Source organism: Suncus etruscus, chromosome 2 (assembly GCF_024139225.1).
Source record: "Suncus etruscus isolate mSunEtr1 chromosome 2, mSunEtr1.pri.cur, whole genome shotgun sequence".
NCBI classification, from domain to species: Eukaryota; Metazoa; Chordata; class Mammalia; order Eulipotyphla; family Soricidae; genus Suncus; species Suncus etruscus.
Genome location: NC_064849.1, coordinates 68,918,063 through 68,937,844, shown reverse-complemented (window position 1 = coordinate 68,937,844; position 19,782 = coordinate 68,918,063). Strand labels below are relative to the sequence as shown.

The 19,782-nt window shown below is 40.1% G+C and overlaps 4 protein-coding genes across 6 annotated transcripts in view; all 4 read right to left on the bottom strand.

The window, feature by feature from the left end:
- The window catches only part of LOC126001428 (ribonuclease pancreatic-like), a 189,173-nt gene that overhangs the window by 29,986 nt on the left and 139,405 nt on the right, over nucleotides 1–19,782 (bottom strand). The window lies entirely within an intron of this gene.
- The window catches only part of LOC126001426 (ribonuclease pancreatic-like), a 459,609-nt gene that overhangs the window by 300,435 nt on the left and 139,392 nt on the right, over nucleotides 1–19,782 (bottom strand). The window lies entirely within an intron of this gene.
- Nucleotides 1–19,782, bottom strand: part of LOC126001424 (ribonuclease pancreatic-like) — a 260,537-nt gene that overhangs the window by 209,731 nt on the left and 31,024 nt on the right. The gene's annotated exons all lie outside the window — the stretch shown is intronic.
- LOC126001753 (ribonuclease pancreatic-like) lies at nucleotides 9,337–12,092 on the bottom strand. The gene is made up of 2 exons (XM_049768991.1): nucleotides 12,003–12,092; nucleotides 9,337–9,834 (listed from the first exon to the last, which is right to left on the bottom strand). The coding sequence occupies exons 1-2, from the start codon at nucleotides 12,090–12,092 to the stop codon at nucleotides 9,337–9,339; spliced, it is 588 nt and encodes a 195-aa protein (XP_049624948.1).

The window sequence follows — 19,782 nt, the reverse complement described above, 5'->3', positions numbered from 1 at the left end:
TTGGGAGAGTAACTCATTTTATAGTAGGTGGGAAATGGATATTTATATTAGGGAGAGTAGGGTGTGGACTCTTCAGTTAGCCAATTAGGTAGGATGCGAGAGGGGATTAAAACAGAATGAGTGCTTCAGGGGCTTAGGTACAAATTATCAACAGACATTGTCTTTTGGAGTTTGGAAGATGACCAGAACTGTTTTATGCTAGAAAGCTGGTGGCTGTGGGCAGGGACTTCTGGAGTTTTGGGGAGGGGGTAAGGGAGTTAGCCCAATTTACTCTCAGATGGAAAAACTGAGTCTTCACCCCTATAGTCAGATCTCACTAGATAGGATTTAGCTAATTATATTATTCGATTTCAGATGTGGAGCTGGGCTGTTTCTGTCAGAAGATGTGGGGTGTGTTTGGGGGGTGCTGTAAATTATGCAGAAAGGAGAATCTGCCCCCTCCACTTTCTGAGAGTGTTACAGAGGTATCATTCCAGACAGGGCTACCTGAGAAGTATTGCAGCCCTTACTTTATTTTGATGCTTGGGGAAGGAATCAGGCTTATTTCTTACAGAAAAATTCTTAAATGCAGAGTAAAGACTACGCTGAGCATTCTGGGTGTGAACCCCCAAAACAAAACATAACAAACAAAAATTTCTATAAATTTTTGAAAAAACAAAAGCAAAACAAAACATAATGACAGAAAATATATCTGTGGGGAGAGAAAAAGAATATAGATCTGTGATTGCACAACATTGGAATGAAATATCAGGGGCTGTTTAATTTGATGTGAAAAGCAGAAGTTGAAGGTGAAGGGAGAATTTGCTAGAAAGAGGCCAGAGAAGAGGAGAGACTGAAGGACCAGGATCTTTCAGGGTGTTTGAAACAAAAGTAAGAAGGAACTGGAAGGTGAAAATGTATTTGCTTCTACTGAGAATATGGCATTCCTCCCCTAGTCCAACCCCAAAGGAAAACAGTCTGGAGAGTGCTCAGTAAACTCAGAATTGAGCTGCCATTTGAGCCAGCAATTGCTCTCCTGAGTATCTATCCCAAAGTCAGAAGGATATTCATCCCAAAATATGTGTGCACCCCATTATTTATCACAGCACTCAGAACAATAGCCAAGATTTGGAACCAACCTCGGTGTCCAACAACAGACGATTGGATCATGGAGATGTGATATTTATACACAATGGAATACTACATAGCAGTTAGAAATAATACAATCATAGACTTTGCAGCAATGTGGATGGATCTACAAAATATTATGTTAAATGAAGTAAGCCAGAAGATGAAGGACAAACACAGAATGATAGCACTATTCTGAAGTACCTAGTATATACACCATATATACATGTAATACTCCATGGACAAATACAATGGTTTAACAGGGTAGAAACTTCAAATACTGTAATTATCAACATTTACTGTGGAGCAGTGTCCAAAACAAGTGGCAGAGGAAAAACACAAAGCCTCGACTACACATCATACCATAAAGCAACCAGCAAGAACAGAAAAAACAGTGTAGAGAGAACAGGTATGTAATCAGCCTTTTAATTCAAAGGCCCATAATAATGTCTTAGGGATCTTACACAGGATTACAAGTAAAGAATACAATGGGAGGTCAGTGAGTCTAGCGGAAGCATTCATAACAATATGTTTTAATGCCTTAATCTTACTCTGTATTTTAAATAACCTCTCAACTTCTCTGTCCACAGGGGTTCTTGGATACAAAGGGCGGACAACCTAAGTTGACACCTCGGTGCCCAGTCACACTAGATATCATACTCAGTTTGCATTATGAAAATGTCTTGATAAAACAGTTTAAAATACCCTTTATCTCTAGGTTATGCCCTCTATTAGGACCTGAAGCATATGATCAGCCAAACCACTGAAGCAAGCAACTGTGACCCATAGACTTATACTATGGAGCTTACTCATCGAACACGTTCAAGCAAACTAACATTCCCCTACTCTTTTCTTCTTCTCACTACTTCTTTCTTTCTTCCTTATCTTCTTCTACCTTTTCCTCCTCATTATCATCAATTCAATCCATGTCAAATAAAAACTGTTACTTCCTCTTTAGGAAAGGAAATTCGATAAATAAGGTGCTAAGGACAATACTACATAGGGTAACCACCTAGATAGATAGACCTCACTAACACGTTGTTTAGTACTAGAGATGCGAAACCTATGTGTATCCAAAATTGCTCCAGTCATCACCTACTCCTGAAACCCTCATTCAGGGAGGCCCAACCCCATCACTAACAAAATCCCTAGAAATTGAGGAAACCTCCCAACTTCGACACACCAGCCCAATCTCTCTTAGTTGATTTATTAGTTTCTTTACCTTACTTGTACTATATTTACCTATTTTTCTGTTCTCTTATTTTTTGCTCTCCCCTTCTCTTTTTCTTAAGCTATACCTCAGCTAACTAGTGTATGTTTCTATGTGGGCATGAGCACATCGTGATAGTACTCCTCCATGAGATCCAAACCTAAATTGTAAACAACTTATGCCTACAGTGTATATAGGCCCTCCCATGTACTATTTCCTCTCCCCCTTTAGAAATCCGACTATCCCTTCACCCCCCAATCCCAACCCGATTTCCCACTTTATTAAAACTCTTTACCCTCAGTTCTTAATCAATTAGGCATCAAGACTGAACTCCTACCCCAATAAGCCATTACCCAGTGCTGCAAGTGGCTTCTGTCTTGCAGCGCCAGTGGAATTTCGATGAATTCACTTCAGGGAGAGTGGGTTGCCCATGCTGGCATACAGAAAAATATGAAATATGAAATAAATGAAACCACACAGAGTATGTGGGTCAACACGTCTTCTGGCAGGAGTGCAACAAGTTTATTTTCCAAACAAGAATTTTTATAGGGGTAAGCCAGTCACAGGTGCATGAAGGATGTTTACCATAACAAGGTAAAATGAAAGATAATACTCAGGGCATTTTTTAGCAAACAATCTCAAATGCAAAACATAGGATAGGAGGAAGTAGGAAGTATCTAGAAACTTGATCTTCACTGGGCTGGGCTCTATTGTTTATCAGGTCAAGAACAGGAAGAAACCAAATCTCCTAATATGTGTGTTCCTATTTTCTGAGCAGAGTCAATTTCGCCCTTGTTTACCAGAAATTTCAGTTGCAAGGACATATTTGAAAAAGAGAAAAGCATTGTCTTTGCTTTTAGGGTTATATATATATATATATAACCCTATATAGGGTTATATATATATATATATATATATATATATATATATATATATATATATATATATATATATCCATAAAAGGGGTTTTCTTAGAAATCTTTGGTGCTGGACTTTCTGAGCCTAATTATTTGATAGAGGCCACAATTTTGCCTGAGATAATGCCAAGTATCTCTTCAAAAATTCTTGTAGGGGGAAAAGGCATCCACAGCGGGCCTTTTGAGGAACCCCATGGGGGATATTACAGTTCTCCCCACCAGAAAACTCTAAGGATACCTCTGGTGGACTGAATTTTCCTAAAGGTTTATGATGTCGTGGCAACCCAGCACCCAAGCGTACCTGTCCCAGACAAGAAACTACAAACAACACCCCTGCTGACTCATGCAGTGTGCCCTCCTTCTCACCTCTCCCTAACGGGGACTCTTGTTTGATATTGTATTCAGCTCCAAAAGGATCCCCACAGCAAGAACTCTACCCAAGACTCTCTGCGGTAATCTTTTCTCAATCTCAAGAAGATCAGGGCATGTGATAAAAATGCACCCTGGATCCCAGGACCCACAAGCAAATCTCTAAAGACAATGGGAAAGCCTATACTTCTTCATAAGCTTACAACCTGTGTAATACTATCTCTTAAAATGCTTTTTCCAAAATGTAAGGTAGTATCCTGCATCACTTTGTTCCTGTAATTACTTTTTTAAAATTCATTTAAATTTTTTTTCCTTTATATATTCGTGAGTATACGTATTTTTATTTTTTGTCTTGTTTCAGTTTTCTTCTCTTCCCACCCCCAAATGCACCAGGAATATAATGTAGTACCATTTCTTCCTGCAAAGGCATACTAAAGAAAGGGAAATTTTAGTATAAAAACAAGCTCTTATCCACTAGGGATAAGATCCCATCCTTTTTTACAATACAGGGATACCTTCTACCTTGAGCCTTGGGTCATGTGGACCCAAGTTAGACTCTGGGTAATTAGACAGTGACCATCCAACATTGAACCCTGGATCCCAGACATAGAAATGACACAGTTCTCCACAACAGCTCCAGGAACCAACCCCCCTCTGGGACATCCTTAATATTGCTCTGGAACCAACATGTGACAGTTTTGATATGATATCCTGACAATAGGAAATGGCAACAATTTAATCTAAGTGCAGGTTGTCTTACCTCACCATCTAATATAAGCTAATATAAGACAAAATCAGAAGACTTGTCATTCTTTATTCTGTGCAAAAGCCAAGATCACTATCTACAGAATGCTGCCTGTGAAAACCATGACTGGGCAGAACGTATCCTAGGACCAATAAAAAAGCCCTAGTCTAGGCTTTGGCCTATGATCTATACAACAACCAAGATCTCTAATTCCAGAGGTCTGACTTAGATAACTGCAACTGAATGGGTCTTCTGGAAACATAAGGAAAGATTCTAGCCCAGGATTCATCCTAGGATCAGTGCAATGACCAAGACCACCAACTACAGAAGACTGACTAAAACACAGTGATGGAACATAACTTCTAGAACCATAAAGAAAGACTTTATCATGGGGCCAGAGAAATAGCATGGAGGTAAGGCATTTGCCTTTCATGCAGAAGGTCTTTGGTTCAAATCCCGGCATCCTGAGCCTACCAGGAGCAATTTCTGAGCGTGGAGTCAGGAGTAACACCTGAGCGCTGCCGGGTGTGACCAAAAAACAAAACAAAAAAGACTTCTTCATAAGCTCCATTCCTTGACCTATGCAGATACCAAGATCTCGAGATACAGAGGTCTGATTTTATCACCAGTGATGGTGCAGATGTCTTCCATACACCACAAAAGGACCTAGGGGAGAGTAAATAAACATGCAAGGAGTCTGTAGTTATTTGCATGACAGAATACTTCAAGGGCAGAGGAACCTTGTATCTCTTAGGCCAAGGGAATTCCCTCTCTTATTTACTGTGCCTTTGTGGAAAAGAAAAAAAAAAAGGCAGCACAAGATAATTTTTTATTTGTTTATTTATTTTTTTAGTTTTTGGATTTGCTATTGTTGTTTTCATATTTTTTTCTCTGTTTTGTTTTTACTTCAGGACCATGGTTATTATGTGGTGCTTGTCTTTAATGCTGTAGTGCTCATTGGATTTTTTGTTTGATTTTTCTTTTTTTTATTATTGTAGTGTGTCTCTTCCTTTGTCCCTTTCTTTCCTCAAACTGATGTTGACATCCTCTGAGGACTTTGCCCATTTTCAGCATATTTGATTTTTAGCCGATTTTATTGCTTTTCTTCTCTTCAAATAGAACCACAAAACTTGAACCATCTTGCTCTGCCTCTCAAATTGAAGGGGAAATAATGGAGGGTACCAAGACCAAACAGTTGTATGATCACTAAGTAGTAATAAAAAATAGTCGGACTTAAACACCAAATCCAAATCCAACCAGAAAAGAATCGATACCCAATCTATAACGAGCTAGACACAGAGGGGACCACTTATACTAGCAGCCTGGGAATAAGGGAGGGCGATATGGGATGCAAGCTGGGAACGGGGTGGAGGGACAACTTTGGTGATGGGAATTCCCTGATTCAATGATAATATATACCTAAAATATTACTACAAAATATATGTAATACACTTTGGTCAAAATAAAAATTATTATAATGTTTTAAAAAAAGAGAATGTGATATTCCTAAAGTTGACTTTAGAAATTTGAAATTTGACATTATCTTTCTTTGAAAATTCCTTAGGGGGCTGGAGCAATAGCACAGTGGTTGGGTATTTGCCTTGCAAGTGGTCAATCCTGAATGGACCCTGGGTTGATTTCCAGCACACCATATGGACTCCCAAGCCTGCCAGGAGTAATTTCTGAACACAGAGCCAGGAATAATCACTGAGCAATGCTGGGTGTGACCCTATAATCAAAAAACAAATAAAAAATTTATTTTTCTTGGACTTGATTATTTTTGCTCTCCAGCAGACAGCAGATCTCCATCTTAGCATGGGAGCATTTAAAGTGTCAGATTTACCTGCCTTGGTTCACTTCCTGGAAGGGATTAGTTCTCCTTTAGTGTCAGGCTATTCTTCCCACAGAATGAAGATCACTCAGAGAGCAGTAGAACAATGGATAGAGCATTTACCTTGCATGTGGTCACCTGGGTTTGATCCCTGAAATTCCAAATAGTTCCACAAGCCTGCTAGGAGTGATCTTTGAATTCAGAGCCAGGATTCCCTTGAGCACCACTGGGTATGATTAAAAAAGGGCATTGTGGAGTCTATTCAGAGACAGTTGCACTGGGAACCTAGAAGAAAGTGCACAAGTGATCTGTGGTGACAGCTGCCTCCAAGACAGGGAAAATTTCTGAAGATAATTTCTAGTGGTAAAGAGAACAATGACTGTAAAAGCACTGCAAGAACAAGATCTAATCCTAGATTTGCCACCAACTCTCAGTAAGCCAGAAGCAAGTTGCTTAACCAGTCTGAGAGTCCAATTGCTCTTCTGAGAATAGAGGAGAGTTTCATCAGATCAGGGATGGTCTGACAGGTCACACTCTTTGCTCTTCTCCGTCTGTAAAGGCTGCTATTTGTTCAATCATTTTTAAGTTTTGTTACTCTCCTAAACTAGCATTTGGGGACTGGAGCGATAATGTGCCTGCCTTGCATGCCGCCACCCAAATTTGATCCCAGGCACCACAAGGAATGAACCATGAATAAACCCTGGGTCCAGGAGTAAACCCTGAGCATTATTGGGTAAGCACCCCCTAAAAATAACACCCAAAACAAAATAAATCTGACTAGAACTTCTGACTAGCAAACTAGCAAACTGATACCTTATTCTCCTTCAATTTGATAGATCTATAAGTTCCCTCCTGGCTCCTAAGTTTAAGGCTTGACTTTCCAGTTAGATGACCATTTCTCATATTTAGTCATTTATAACAAAAATAAATCAGCCTGATCTGCAGGGCCTGTTCAGCACCAAGGGTATGAGAGTTCAGTGGCCTCAATAGTATGAGACTAAGAGTTCAACTAGTGCTACACATGTAAATGAGCATGGTCCTGATTGCTCTGCTGCCTATGATTCTTGATGCTGCAAGCAACCTTTTGCAGCACAGCCAAGTGTGAGTGAGAGACCACAGTAAGGAGTGCAACTACAGTGAGCACCATGAGATGTGTGACCAGGAAGTGCAACCATGTGTGTGAACAATGTGGTGACTCCTGGAGAGCACCTTAGTCTTCATGTGACTCTCCCATCACTGCAGAGCGCAGCCAAATGTGTGATCATGGCAAATGTGTGATCCTGATATGCCAGGTATGTGTGACCCCTGGTCACCACAAACAATGACAAAAGGAAAGGGGGCACAACGCCCCAGAAATTTAGGATTGTGATTTCACAGACTCCTCTAGTTTACCCAGAGCTAATCTTAATTTTTCTTTCTTTTCCCAAGATTTGGGGGGTAGTGGTCATATCCATCAATAATGAGGTTTATTCCTGGTTCTGTGCTCAGGAGTTACTTCTGGTGGGTCTTACAGGATCATATGAGATACCAGGGATTGAAAGTGGCCAGCTGCATGCATGGAAAGTGTCCAACTTGTTGTTTTTTTATCTCAAGTTGCTGCCCAATAATTTTGTATTTTAGTTTCTCTATCAGTTCATTCAGCACGACCATATAACTTGACAGTGTTCCAGACTGGAATTTTGTTTTTAATAAAACAGCCATAGGTAAAAAGATTTATCTTTGTACCAGAGAGACAGTACAGTAGGTAAAGTGCTTACCTTTGACACAGTTAATTTGGGTCAATTCCCAACTCTGCACATAATCCCCCTATATCTGCTAAGAGTGATCACTGAGCACTGTCAGAAGTAAGCCCTGAGCACTCAAGGTATGCCCCAAAACAAACAGAAAAAAATCCATAAACAAGGTTTATTCTTTAATTTTTGTTTTTATTTGTCATACCCAGCAGCACTCAGGGATTACTCAGCACTCAGAAATCACTCCTTGCAGGCACAAGCACCATATGGGATGCCATGATTTGAACCACCATCCATCCTGGATCTGCTGCATGCAAGGTAAATGCTCTACTGCTGTGCTATCTCTCCAGCCCCAAGGTTTATTCTTGTATCAAGAACTCTACAGATATCAGAGAGATAGTACCTACCTAGGATAAGGCTCGTGCGTTGCCATAAAACAACCAGTTTTAATCTCTGGCCCTATATGATCCTCATGTAGTCCTTGTAGAACAAGCCCTGAGAAAAAAGGAAGGAAGGAAGGAAGGAAGGAAGGAAGGAAGGAAGGAAGGAAGGAAGGAAGGAAGGAAGGAAGGAAGGAAGGAAGGAAGGGAGGGAGGGAGGGAAGGAGGGAGGGAGGGAGGAAGGAAGAAAGGGAGGGAGGGAGGGAGGAAGGAAGGAAGGGAGGGAGGGAGGGAGGGAGGGAGGAAAAGAGGGAGGGAAAGAGAAAAAGAGGGAGGGTGAGAATGAGGGAGTGAGGGAAGGAGAGAGGGAGGGAGGAAGATAAAGAAAGAAAAGTGAAAGAAAAAAGTAAGGAAGAAAAAGAAAAAAGAGAAAAGAAAGAAAAAAGGAAGAAAGAAAGATGGAAATACATTAATAATACATAAATAAATAATAAATAATAATACATAAATAAATCTAGAAAAGATCAATCAGTAAAAGGCTTAGATAGAAGTTAATAATAAACTAATAATTCCATCTGCATCTCATCAAAACTAATCAAATTTACCAATCTTTTTTGGGGGGGGATGGGTATACTAGGCGGTGCTCAAGCTCAGAAATAACTCCTGGCAGGCACAGGGGACCATATGGAATGCAGGGATTCGAACCAACCACCTTAGGTCCTGGGTCGGCTGCTTGCAAGGCAAAAGCCGCTGTGCTATCTCTCGGCCCCCAAATCTACCATTCTTGCCCATCACATAGAGGTATACACAGAGTCCCTGGGTGAATACAATTACAGTAAGGCAGGTAAGTTTGTAACTAGGTTTTATTGAAAGAAACTATGAATTGTTAACATGAGTCCATCTCAGAACCCATTCCTCAGCCCTCAAACCACACAGGGTAAGTATCAGGTCAAAGAAGCATGTATGAATTGAGCTATTTCCCTCTGACGAGGGGAAAAGAGAAACCATTGCAATTAGGTGGTGGGGCTTCCTCCGTCTCTGACATTAGGTTGAAATACAACGGTCAAAGTGGACAGGCACATATGGGTTCCCATCACAGATCACCACGATGTACTTTGCAATTGGATTGGACCAATATGTACAGTTGGGGTATTTGGAGCTCCTTTTCAGGACACAATGTGTGAGTATCATGGGGGAGCTGCTCTGATGGCAGACTCTTGACCCATTCGCGCACTTAGTGAAATCGTTATGGCAGACAGCATTGACCTCTGGGAGGGACGTATGCACAAAGTTGTTCACTTCCTTGCAGGCACCTCGAGTCATATTCCGAAGCACCATCATGACATCGCAGTAGGTTGTGTTGCTTGTGAAGGGAACTTGTGGGTCAATATGCTCTCTTATGAACCTCATAGCTCCTGGTTCCTGGGCCAGGGAAGGACGGACCCACCCCAGCAGCACCCGCAGAATCAGAGCCAGCATGGGAAACAAGATGAGGGACTTCTTCAGAGCCATGGTGTTCTCAGTTGCCTGCAGGAGCCTGCCCTGTAAAATGAGACGGAAAAGGGAAAGATGAGAAAAACTGAGGTCCCAAAGATGAGAAGACCTGATTCTACCTAGTGTCTCCTTGATCACAGTCTCTTTACAACGCAGGCAGGAAGAAACACCTTTGCCTGTGAGAATTTATAAACATATTTCCACATTCTCTCAGGAGTTTTTGATGCCAACTTACTAGAAAATTCCAATCTTCCCTCCAAATGCTGATTGCAGAAGTGGCCTAAAGACTAAATGTCTTGTCTCTTAACACTAAAAGTTTTTGGTGGTTATTTTGTTTTTTTTTTTTAATTGAAAATGTATTTTAAAATAAAACACGTTTATATCAAATATTGAGAGCATCTTTAGAGATATACCATTAGCCAAATCATAGCCCCAAAACATCACAGTGAATTCAGGACCAGAGCTCACAAAGCCCTTTAGTCCCAAAGAATAAGGGAAACTCAACTCTGCCTGTCATAGGGATCATAGCTACCACTGAATTCAAATAGGAGCTACTCCCTTCCCTGGGGAGTCACCTGGGGCAGCTTCCATCTGTACATAGTCAATGTACTTTAGGGTTCTCCCATTCTACACTCAGCTGATGTTTGACTGGTGCCAGCTTTCTTCCTGGTAACCTCTACCACTCTGCCAGCCTCACAGAAACTCTCAAGTAGAAAGAACTCCTAGTTCACCTCTTAACTTGCTTACCTGGATCTTTAATCTCTCCCAGAGAGAAAGTTCAGTCTGGATCCCAGAGGAGTAAAGAAGAAAGACTTTGGTTCTTAAGTAGGGAAGTGTTGGAGGAGCTTCAGAGGTTCCTCTTCAACGAACAACAAATGTTTTGAACAGAGGGTGTGGGATGACCCAGGATATTCTCTTTGCAGTGCTGCTGGGGGAAGTTAGTCTTTGCCAACAGAGGTTTTTCTTATCCCATCTTCTCTATTACACATCTTCTCTCATCATCTTTCTTCACCAGGAGCAGCAGCAGAGAAAGTCATACAAGTCCTTATGCTCCAACTCTAACCAAGTCCTAGTTGATTCATTGGAGGCTGTTTTTCCAAGTAGAACTTCGAGTTTAGCAAAAGGTCAAGAACAAGTGATCTCAAGAGAAAGGAAAACAAAGTCCTTCTGACTCCTTCTCAGAATCCAGAAGCAGCACTGACTGGAATTTCTTGTTTCCTAATACCACTTGGGGGTGGGCAGAAGGCGCCCAATTGCCCCCACCTGGGAGGCTTTCGCCTTCTGAAGAACTGAAGGAACTTGCCTGATTTGGGAAGAAAGGTATTTTGTGACTGAGTTTAGCAAATTCTAATCTCTTCCTGCCCATACTTCATCTGTGGTGTTGAAAAGACGAGTGACCATTCTTATCCATGGTGAGTACTCACACTTTGGTCCTGTGATCAAGCTAAGTATATAAACTGAACATAGGAAAAACTGTTGTAAACCACAAAAACTCATATTTAAAAAATTTAAATATATGCAAAATACATTTAGGAAGGGCCTGAGCAATAGCACAGTGGGAGGGTATTTGCCTTGCAAGTGGCTGATCCTGGACAGACCTGGGTTCTATCCCCCTTATCCTATATGGTCCCCCAAGCCAGGAGCAATTTCTGACTGCATAGCCAGAAGTAACCCCTGAGAGTCACTGGGTGTGGCCCAAAAACCATCAAAAATATTTTTTTCTGATTTTAATGCACTTGTGCAAAAGAAACAATACCATAGGATACTATTGTAGCCTAAGGGAGAGATAATAAACTAAACCATCTCTATCCTGGTTCTATCAAAAGCACAAAAATGTCAAAGGTACTGTCTATACCCTCTTCTAAGAATTTCTACTAGCAAATCTAAATAAAATGGAAAAGCTGTAACTGCATATTGAAATACGCAATGGAGAATATACATGTTGAAGAGATACACTTAGGTAGTGTATAAAGAAAATATACATATCCTCTCAGTCTGTTGATATAGTCTAAGGAAAGGATAAATTCCAATTAAAACTTCATTTCACAACGCAGTCTTAGGAGTCTGAAAAAAATGGCTCACAACATTTACAGATCAGGAAATATTCTAGCTCCAAGGATTTCTCAGAGGCCGAAATTAGTTGTTAGCAACAGTCTGGTGAAATAAAGTGGTAGAAACTCATCACCGAAACACATCAGCAACACCAGTGTGCCTACCCTCTTCTTTGAGGATGACTCGTAGTTCAAAGACTTGAGTGATTCCGACAGCAGCAGCAGCCAGAGTGATGACACAGAGCAGACCCTCATGTATAGTGAGCCACTGAAGAAGACCACTAGTAGTTCACAAGTCAATGGTGCTGCCCAGTTCCACTATGCAGTGGGCTGTCCACAACAAGTACATCTAGACTGATATATATAGATCTTATACTGGAATGGTACCATAAGCATCAGTGCCATTGCTGCAGGAGAGGTGGCATCATCTTCCCAGGAAAAAGAAATGGCCATATACAAGAAGGAAGGGCTAAATACCATATCAACAGGCATTACATATAATATGGATGAACATTAAACATATGTAGCTACCACTTACATACTCACACATAGATGGACAAAAGGATCAATTCATAGGAAAAATTGGCCCAGGTAGAAAGGTCAAAACACTACAACATATAAAGCCAGCATGTCAGGTGGAAAAGTTTTCTATTTCCGTAAAGTAATCTACATTGATTAGAGGAATTGTTCTGGGGGAAATAAAGGGTTTTGTGGTTTAGAAATTGCATAGAACATTCTTAAAACAATCACAGTATTTTAGACTAGAATACTAAGTGATATGGTGATGAGCAATTTAAAGTGTCTATGGCATTCAGATGCTTTATCCAAGAATCTCTGTGGAGAGAGATAATAAAAGATAGAGGCAGGTAAAATCAAATGGAAAATGAGTGATTTAAGTTATTAATTAATATAAATTTATTTTTGGTTTTTGGGCCACGCCTGTTTGACGCTCAGGGTTTACTCCTGGCTATGCGCTCAGAAATCGCCCCTGGCTTGGGGGGACCATTTGGGACGCGGGGGGATCGAACCACGGTTCGTTCTTTGGCTAGCGCTTGCAAGGCAGACACCTTACCTCTAGCGCCACCTCACCGGTCCCCTAATTATTATAAATTATTAATTAAATGTATTCGGAGTCTAACAGAAAATATCACTATAATGTGAAACTAGGGAATCCAAACTATATCTCTACTGATCATTATTAACAGAAACATTAAAGGTTATTATAAACATAATAGAATAGAAATGAAAACACTGAAACATTCTAATAATGAACACTATAGTGAGAGTCCTTATCCTCCAGCTGTTTTTCTGTTGGTAAAATGTTAGATAATTATTATAGACTTCTATAAGGAGCATTCATAAGGTGTAGTTAAACACCCACTAATTTAAACAGCTGTATTTATATCAGCAGGTTTCTTTGAAATATAGATGAGTTAGCTATTTCTGAACTTCGTGATAATCAAATTTAAGCCAATGTTTTCTTGTCATATTTTTACAATAGGCTGTTCATAAATAGGCTTTTCCATTTCATCGTAAAGGCTCAAAACAGAGAATAATTTGTATTGGTCATGGTTAGAAGCCAGGATCCTCTAACTGAAGCCCAAGCAAATGACATGATTTTGAACCAAAGTCATAAGCCTAAAAACCCAGAAGGATGAAATCCACCAAAGAAGCAACAAAATGAACATCTCATCAGTAGAAGGCAGAGTCCTTTTGATTCCCTGTTACTCTTTCAGTTCCGAGTTGGGCGACATCTATAACTGGAACCCAGGCTCCAAAAGGAGGATCTGATGAGACATGAGTCTGGAAGCAAACGTCAATGAAGAAGTAAGCCACACAGTGAAAGGGTACAAGTAGGGGATCAAGAAAGCCAACGCTCAAGCCGAGTCCCACCACAAAACCATTCTCCTAAGAAGGAAAGCAGCTTAGTGGAGGGAGACCTAAGAATGAGCCTACAAAAAAGTCTGGAGGTCTAAGGCTAGACCATTTTAATACACTTAGCCTCAGAGAGTCCTAGATTTTGGAGGAAAGAGGAGGAACATATATTTCCTTTTCTTGACAGTGTTTCTGGTGAGACATTATGCTTCCTACTAACTAAAGCCAAACTTATTTTATCCCTCAATTTCCTTCATGTAGCCAAAGGGGCATGGCATGATGCTGTGAACAATCAAACCAAGTTAAATGGGGTTGCTTTGAGGTGTCAAGGAGTAGGGACATAATTTTAGAGCAACTGATGCTAAACTTAAACTTAAACTACAAGTATCCAAGTTTTGTAAAAATACTGTGAGAATAAAAATGCCCCAAAATAGCAGAAATTGAGACCTGGTCCTTATTAGGAAGCTTGTTGCAGGGAATGAGAGTGGGAGGAACTTTAATGGAAACATTAGGACAAGAGTGGAGAGAAGCTGATACTGGAGGGTGTGATGCTAGAATGTTTTATGTATGAAACCATGTAAATCACATGCCTAAAAGAAAGCTAAAAATATTAAAAAAAGAAAGAGAATAAGACATTATTTTGTGCCTTTTGTTAAGCTCCATCTTGCTTTCCATTTTTTAAAATCTTACTTTCTAAAGTAGTATTGTTTCCGATGACCAAAAAAACGCCTCTGTCTTCCAATTCCCACATGTTCTTTACAAAGAAAAGTTTTTAGATTGAGGCAAAAAACACAGTTTTATGACATATTAAAAGATACTGATAGGATCAACAAGAAAAGCAAATTTTTCAGTTCTGCTTACTCTAATGCAACTTAATACGCTTATGCCAGTCAAAATTACTCAGTACATCTTAAAAAGCAGGATCTTCAGTAATATTTAAGTACAAGCTTTTCCATGAGTCCTGCATTTTTTTTTATCTTCAGGTCAATAATTAATCTATACTCTCGGGTATTTGTCAGAGCCATTTTCTGCTGGCATTTCTAAACAGAATGCAATTCTGTTAATGGCAAAAGACACTTAACTGTGAATGGCCACAGTTAAATATCTTATTACAGCAAAATTTGCAAGAAAATTTGCTCAATTTTCAACATACAATTTTGTAAGATACCCATAATTGACCGGAATATGTGATAGTTATCAGGAGGTACACATAACTTTAGTATAACTATATTACTATTCACATATACTGAGAAGATTCAACATGTCTACTTATTTTACAATGATTTCTATGACATTGGAACATATCAAATAAGCCTCATTTATATGGGTATATCTCTTTTCACAAGAGAGATTAATTCTAGTATAAAAACCTTAGAATTTAAGACCATATTTTGATCAATTAAGTCTGTATTCTTAGAATTTTGACTTCTGGAAAAATGTCATGAATTAAAAAATTTTCAAACAGATTCACCTAAAGTAATAATTAATGACACATTTAACCAAAATGACAAAGATCTCAAAGGCAATATTAATAGACTAGGAACCAGAACAATAGCACAGCAGTAGGGCATTTGCCTTCCACATGGCCAATCCAGGACAGATCCCAGTTCCTGGCATCCCATATGGTTTCTGAGCCTGCAGGAGCGATTTCGGAGTGCAGAGCCAGAATAACCCCTGAAAGCCACTGGGTGTGACCAGAAAACCAAAACCAAAAATAAAATATATATTAATAGACTAAATTACAAATAAAACTTAGATTTCAGGGATGCTGGCTCTTGACCAACCCAGCGGTGCTCAGAGTCACTGTTTTGGTCTATGCTCAGGCATTACTCCTGGCAGACATGGAGGACCATATGTTGTGCCTGGGATCAAACCAGGTTGACCATATGTAAGGGAAGTGCCTAAATTTCTGAACTGTCTCTCTTTTATTATTATATTTATAAATTTTATGATTAAGACTATATTTCTCAGGCTGGGAATACTTTGAAGGACTAAAGTGTATGTTAGATTCCATCTCTAATACCTCATGTTCTGTGAGCACTGTCAGGAGTAACCCTACCAATCACTGAAGTGTATGTAGCTCTTTAGAATCACACTTCTGGGTATAGTTCGTACCCCTCCCTGCCCAAATAAGTAATATGTGGACTGGAGCAATAGTACAGTAGTTAGGGTGCTTGCCTTGCATATACCTAATTTGGGTTTGATCCTTGGCACCCATTTTCAGATAGGGCTAGAGAAAAAGAAAAGTTTATTAAAAAGTAGAAGAGAAGGAAGCTCCCAATAGGGCAGGTTTTTAGTGTAAGATTAAGGCTCTTTTTGTGAGGGTCTTCTTAGAAAAATTTAATTCTGTCTGAGCATCTTCATTAATTCATGCTTTTATTCTTGAAAATGTTCAAGAACCTGAGATCTATGGACTAACATAGAGAACCACAGTCACCACTTGTTTAGCTTAAATCCAGTTTGAACAATGTTCAGTTAACTGAGACTCTTTTATTCTTTTCATGTTGTTAAGATAAGGCTACCATTCTCATATTTCCTATTAGGTCAATGAGGCTGTCTTCTTCCTTAGAAGTTTTTAGCTATTTAAGATTCTTTAGAGTCTTTTACCTACTGTCATCTCCCAGCCTCTGATGCCAGACCAAGGCCTGAAACATCATTTAATCCATTTGTCCTCAGGAGTGGGCTTGGGAATCTACAGGCTCCCACTGTTTCAAAGTGAGTCTGTGAAACGGCAGAAATGGCTAGAATATAAAATGGGAACAGCTAAAATAAACCACTCTCTAAAGCTAAGAGGGGAAAACTGAGGTTTCCTCTTTCTAAATTATGCCTTCAATTGTAAGATACAGACAGTTTAGTATGTAGTAAAACCTGAGTCATGGCCATTAAGATAAGGTTTACAGTTAAACAATAGAAATCTGTTATCTTACTTTTCGTGGTTCCTAAGCCATAATAAGTCAGTTAGTTACATCATTTTTTTTTCCTTTTTCTTGCTTTCTTTCTTTTTCCCCAGTCTTTTCGTTTTGTGTTTTGTATCATTGGTGACCTCTAAAACTTTAGAGGAATTTTTGCACTGGTCATAATTTTTTAGATCCAAAATTCAGATTTTAGCCATCAGAATCAACATATAGCAACAGTTTGGAGTTTTATTATTATTATTATTATTATTATTATTATTATTATTATTTTGTGTCATACCAGTGATGCTGTTTTGGTTTTCATTTATTGTAACAAATTCATATTTGCTATTTTGTAACAACAGAAAAAAGCCCAGACCTTACAACATATAAAGACAAAAGACAAGCTTTAAAATAAAATCCTCTCCAGGACTGAGGGATGCCCAGGGCAGTGTGGGACTCAAGTCCAGGTGGCTCCAGAGAAACCAGACTCTAGTTTCATGTGTTCCGAACATGTCCACCATTTGCCTGGGTTCTTGCTGGAGCCAAGTCAGCCTCAGGGCCACGGAGCTGTTGTGGCTTGGCCTGGGGTGGATACAAGGATCCCAGTTAGTGTCTCAACAGGACCTGTGGCAGTGGCTGCTTCTTCTCCTTCTGTCCTCACTACACCTCTGCTACCAGGTAACCCTCTGACTCCCCGAGCAGGATCAGTTGGGGGGGTGGGGGTTGACCTCCTGGCCCAGTGAGTATGAGCATTCCAGGAATCCTCCCAAGATGTGTTCGTAGCTGCATATTTTCTCATATTTCTGCCAGGTGTGCAGAGCTCAGACCTCCCCTCTGCGCTAGTGAAGGCTGGAAAGCCCACTACGGACTGGGACTGGCTGGGGCAGGACAATCTCCTTCCAGATATCCCTCCCTCCTCTGACTAGGGCCTCTCCCCGGACTTTCTTCCTCCCCAACTCTTTCCTACCACCTAGACTTAAACCTCCTCCCTGTCTGGAGATCCAACCAGGGCTGAGGACTGACCAAACCTCTGTCTGTCAGGGCCCTGGCTGCTTTCGGGCAAGCCCACTTGAATAAGGAAGATTCCCTTACCCTTGTCTATTTTGGCCTTGTAAATATGTATATCAACTGATCAGATGTTTAGGGAGTGTTTATGTTAAAAAAAAAAAAAGGTCATATCAAGTCACATAAATCTGCCTTTATTATTTAGCTAAATTGAAAATTCAGAAATCGTCTTCTTGAGAGGGCAGCATGGGCAGAGCCTGTCCCCAGACACATCTGAGCCCTCAGGCACTGAAGGGGTCAGCAGACTGGACCTGGAAAACAGGTCAAAAAAAAAAAAAAAAAAGAAAGAAAAAAATCCTCTTCAAATTCTTCTATTCATAGACCAACATTAAAACCACAGCATATATCATGAACAAACCATGATACTATGAGCCAGAACAGTACCTTTCCCATCTAGGAAGCCTAGTACCTGGAACAAGATTAGGAAAATTGCACACACATACACACACATACACACACAACATACACACACACGCGCACACACACACACACACACACACACACACACACACACACACCAGTTTCCTGAAGGGCAGTGACTGGACAAGACAAGCAATCTGGGCTCATAAACAAGATTTTCATCTTAATCTAACATCTTTGCTTTATGAGCCTTGAAGCAATAAGGATAAATTGTGTGCCTACACTATGCTTGGTGCTCCAAGTCCCTTTGGCTTGTGGGCCCTCAGTGCAGTCTTAATAAATCTATCTCTGTTCTCTGCACTCTGTCCTCTGTTCTGTGTGGTGACTGGCCACCTATCAGTTCAGGAATAAAGTGCTCAACTTCTGTTGGGACCTGTGTTCTGAACAAGGAGGGATGCTATTTTGTAAAGGCTATGTGACAGGCTTTTTCTCAGGCCTTGGGTAGGGAGAGGAGATGCCATTTTGTAAGAACCACATGGTTTAAACCACATACTGGGTCTTCACAAGCCTATTTTCATTAACACTGCCCCAAGCTATCTGGCCATACCAAGTATATCAGGAAGGACATCATTCCCTGTGTAAACAGATCCTGAGAAGGCACCAAGTTTGGAAAGGCCCTAAATACTTAAAGGAGCTGTCTACTATTGCAGGACCTTTTTAAAACCAGACTGCACTCACAGAAAGGACTATGAAAAGTAGTATCTGTAAGAAAGAAAGATTGGAAAAAATAGCCTGTACTTACACGTACTAGGGCAAGAAAAGCCTTGGTTACTTGTCTATGAGGCATCCAGGAAAAAAGAGGATGTAATATAAATGTTAATTGAGACATAACTTCAGCTGACATTTTCGAAATTACTTAGATTTAACATTTGTGTGGATTCTAATATTCTTTATTTAGTCTTACAGAATAATTGTTCATTTTCAAATTAGCTTTGATGGTAGCCTACATGCAGTCATATCAAGAGTTAACATTTTAGGCCCTAATTCAGAATGCATGAACTGGAATAAGATCAAGATAATGCCAGTCTTCAAGAGACTGGCCTTCATGGCTAGAGAACTTCAGGAAACAACAAACGGTAACAAAATGAAACTCCTGAATCAGTGGTTTTGGGGGGGCCACACCCAGTGATGCTCAAGATTTACTCCTGGCTATGCACTCAGAAATTGTTCCTGGCTTGAACAATTTTGGACTCTGAGATTCAAATCACCTTCTGTCCTGGATCAGCTGTGTGCAAGGCAAACGCCCTACCACTGTGCTATCTCTCCAGACCTTTTCTGATAAATTAACTTTGTCTGAAACTTAAGACTTGTCAAGAAATTAAGTATAAATATCTCATCCTTTGCTTTGAATAAACAGAAAAGAGCTTGAATCTAACCTTACTCCTTAGCCTCTGTCTCCTAGAACCAACCCATGCACACACATTTCAGGAGGCCCCAGAAAATTCCTGAGTGTCAGTGACATATTGCACCTACCATATGGTGCCATCACAAAAGATAGGCTACTTATCTCTGTTCTTTTTCTACTTCTTTTTATTTTTTTAGGTGCATGGAAAGGACCTAGCAGAGTACCTAGGACCCCTTGATAAAGAAAGATATAAAATGAAGAAGGCAAGAAGGTTTGTTTTTTGTTAAGAATTATGGGTCAAGTTCATTCTAAAGAACAGTTGTTCTTTGATATGTTGCACTAT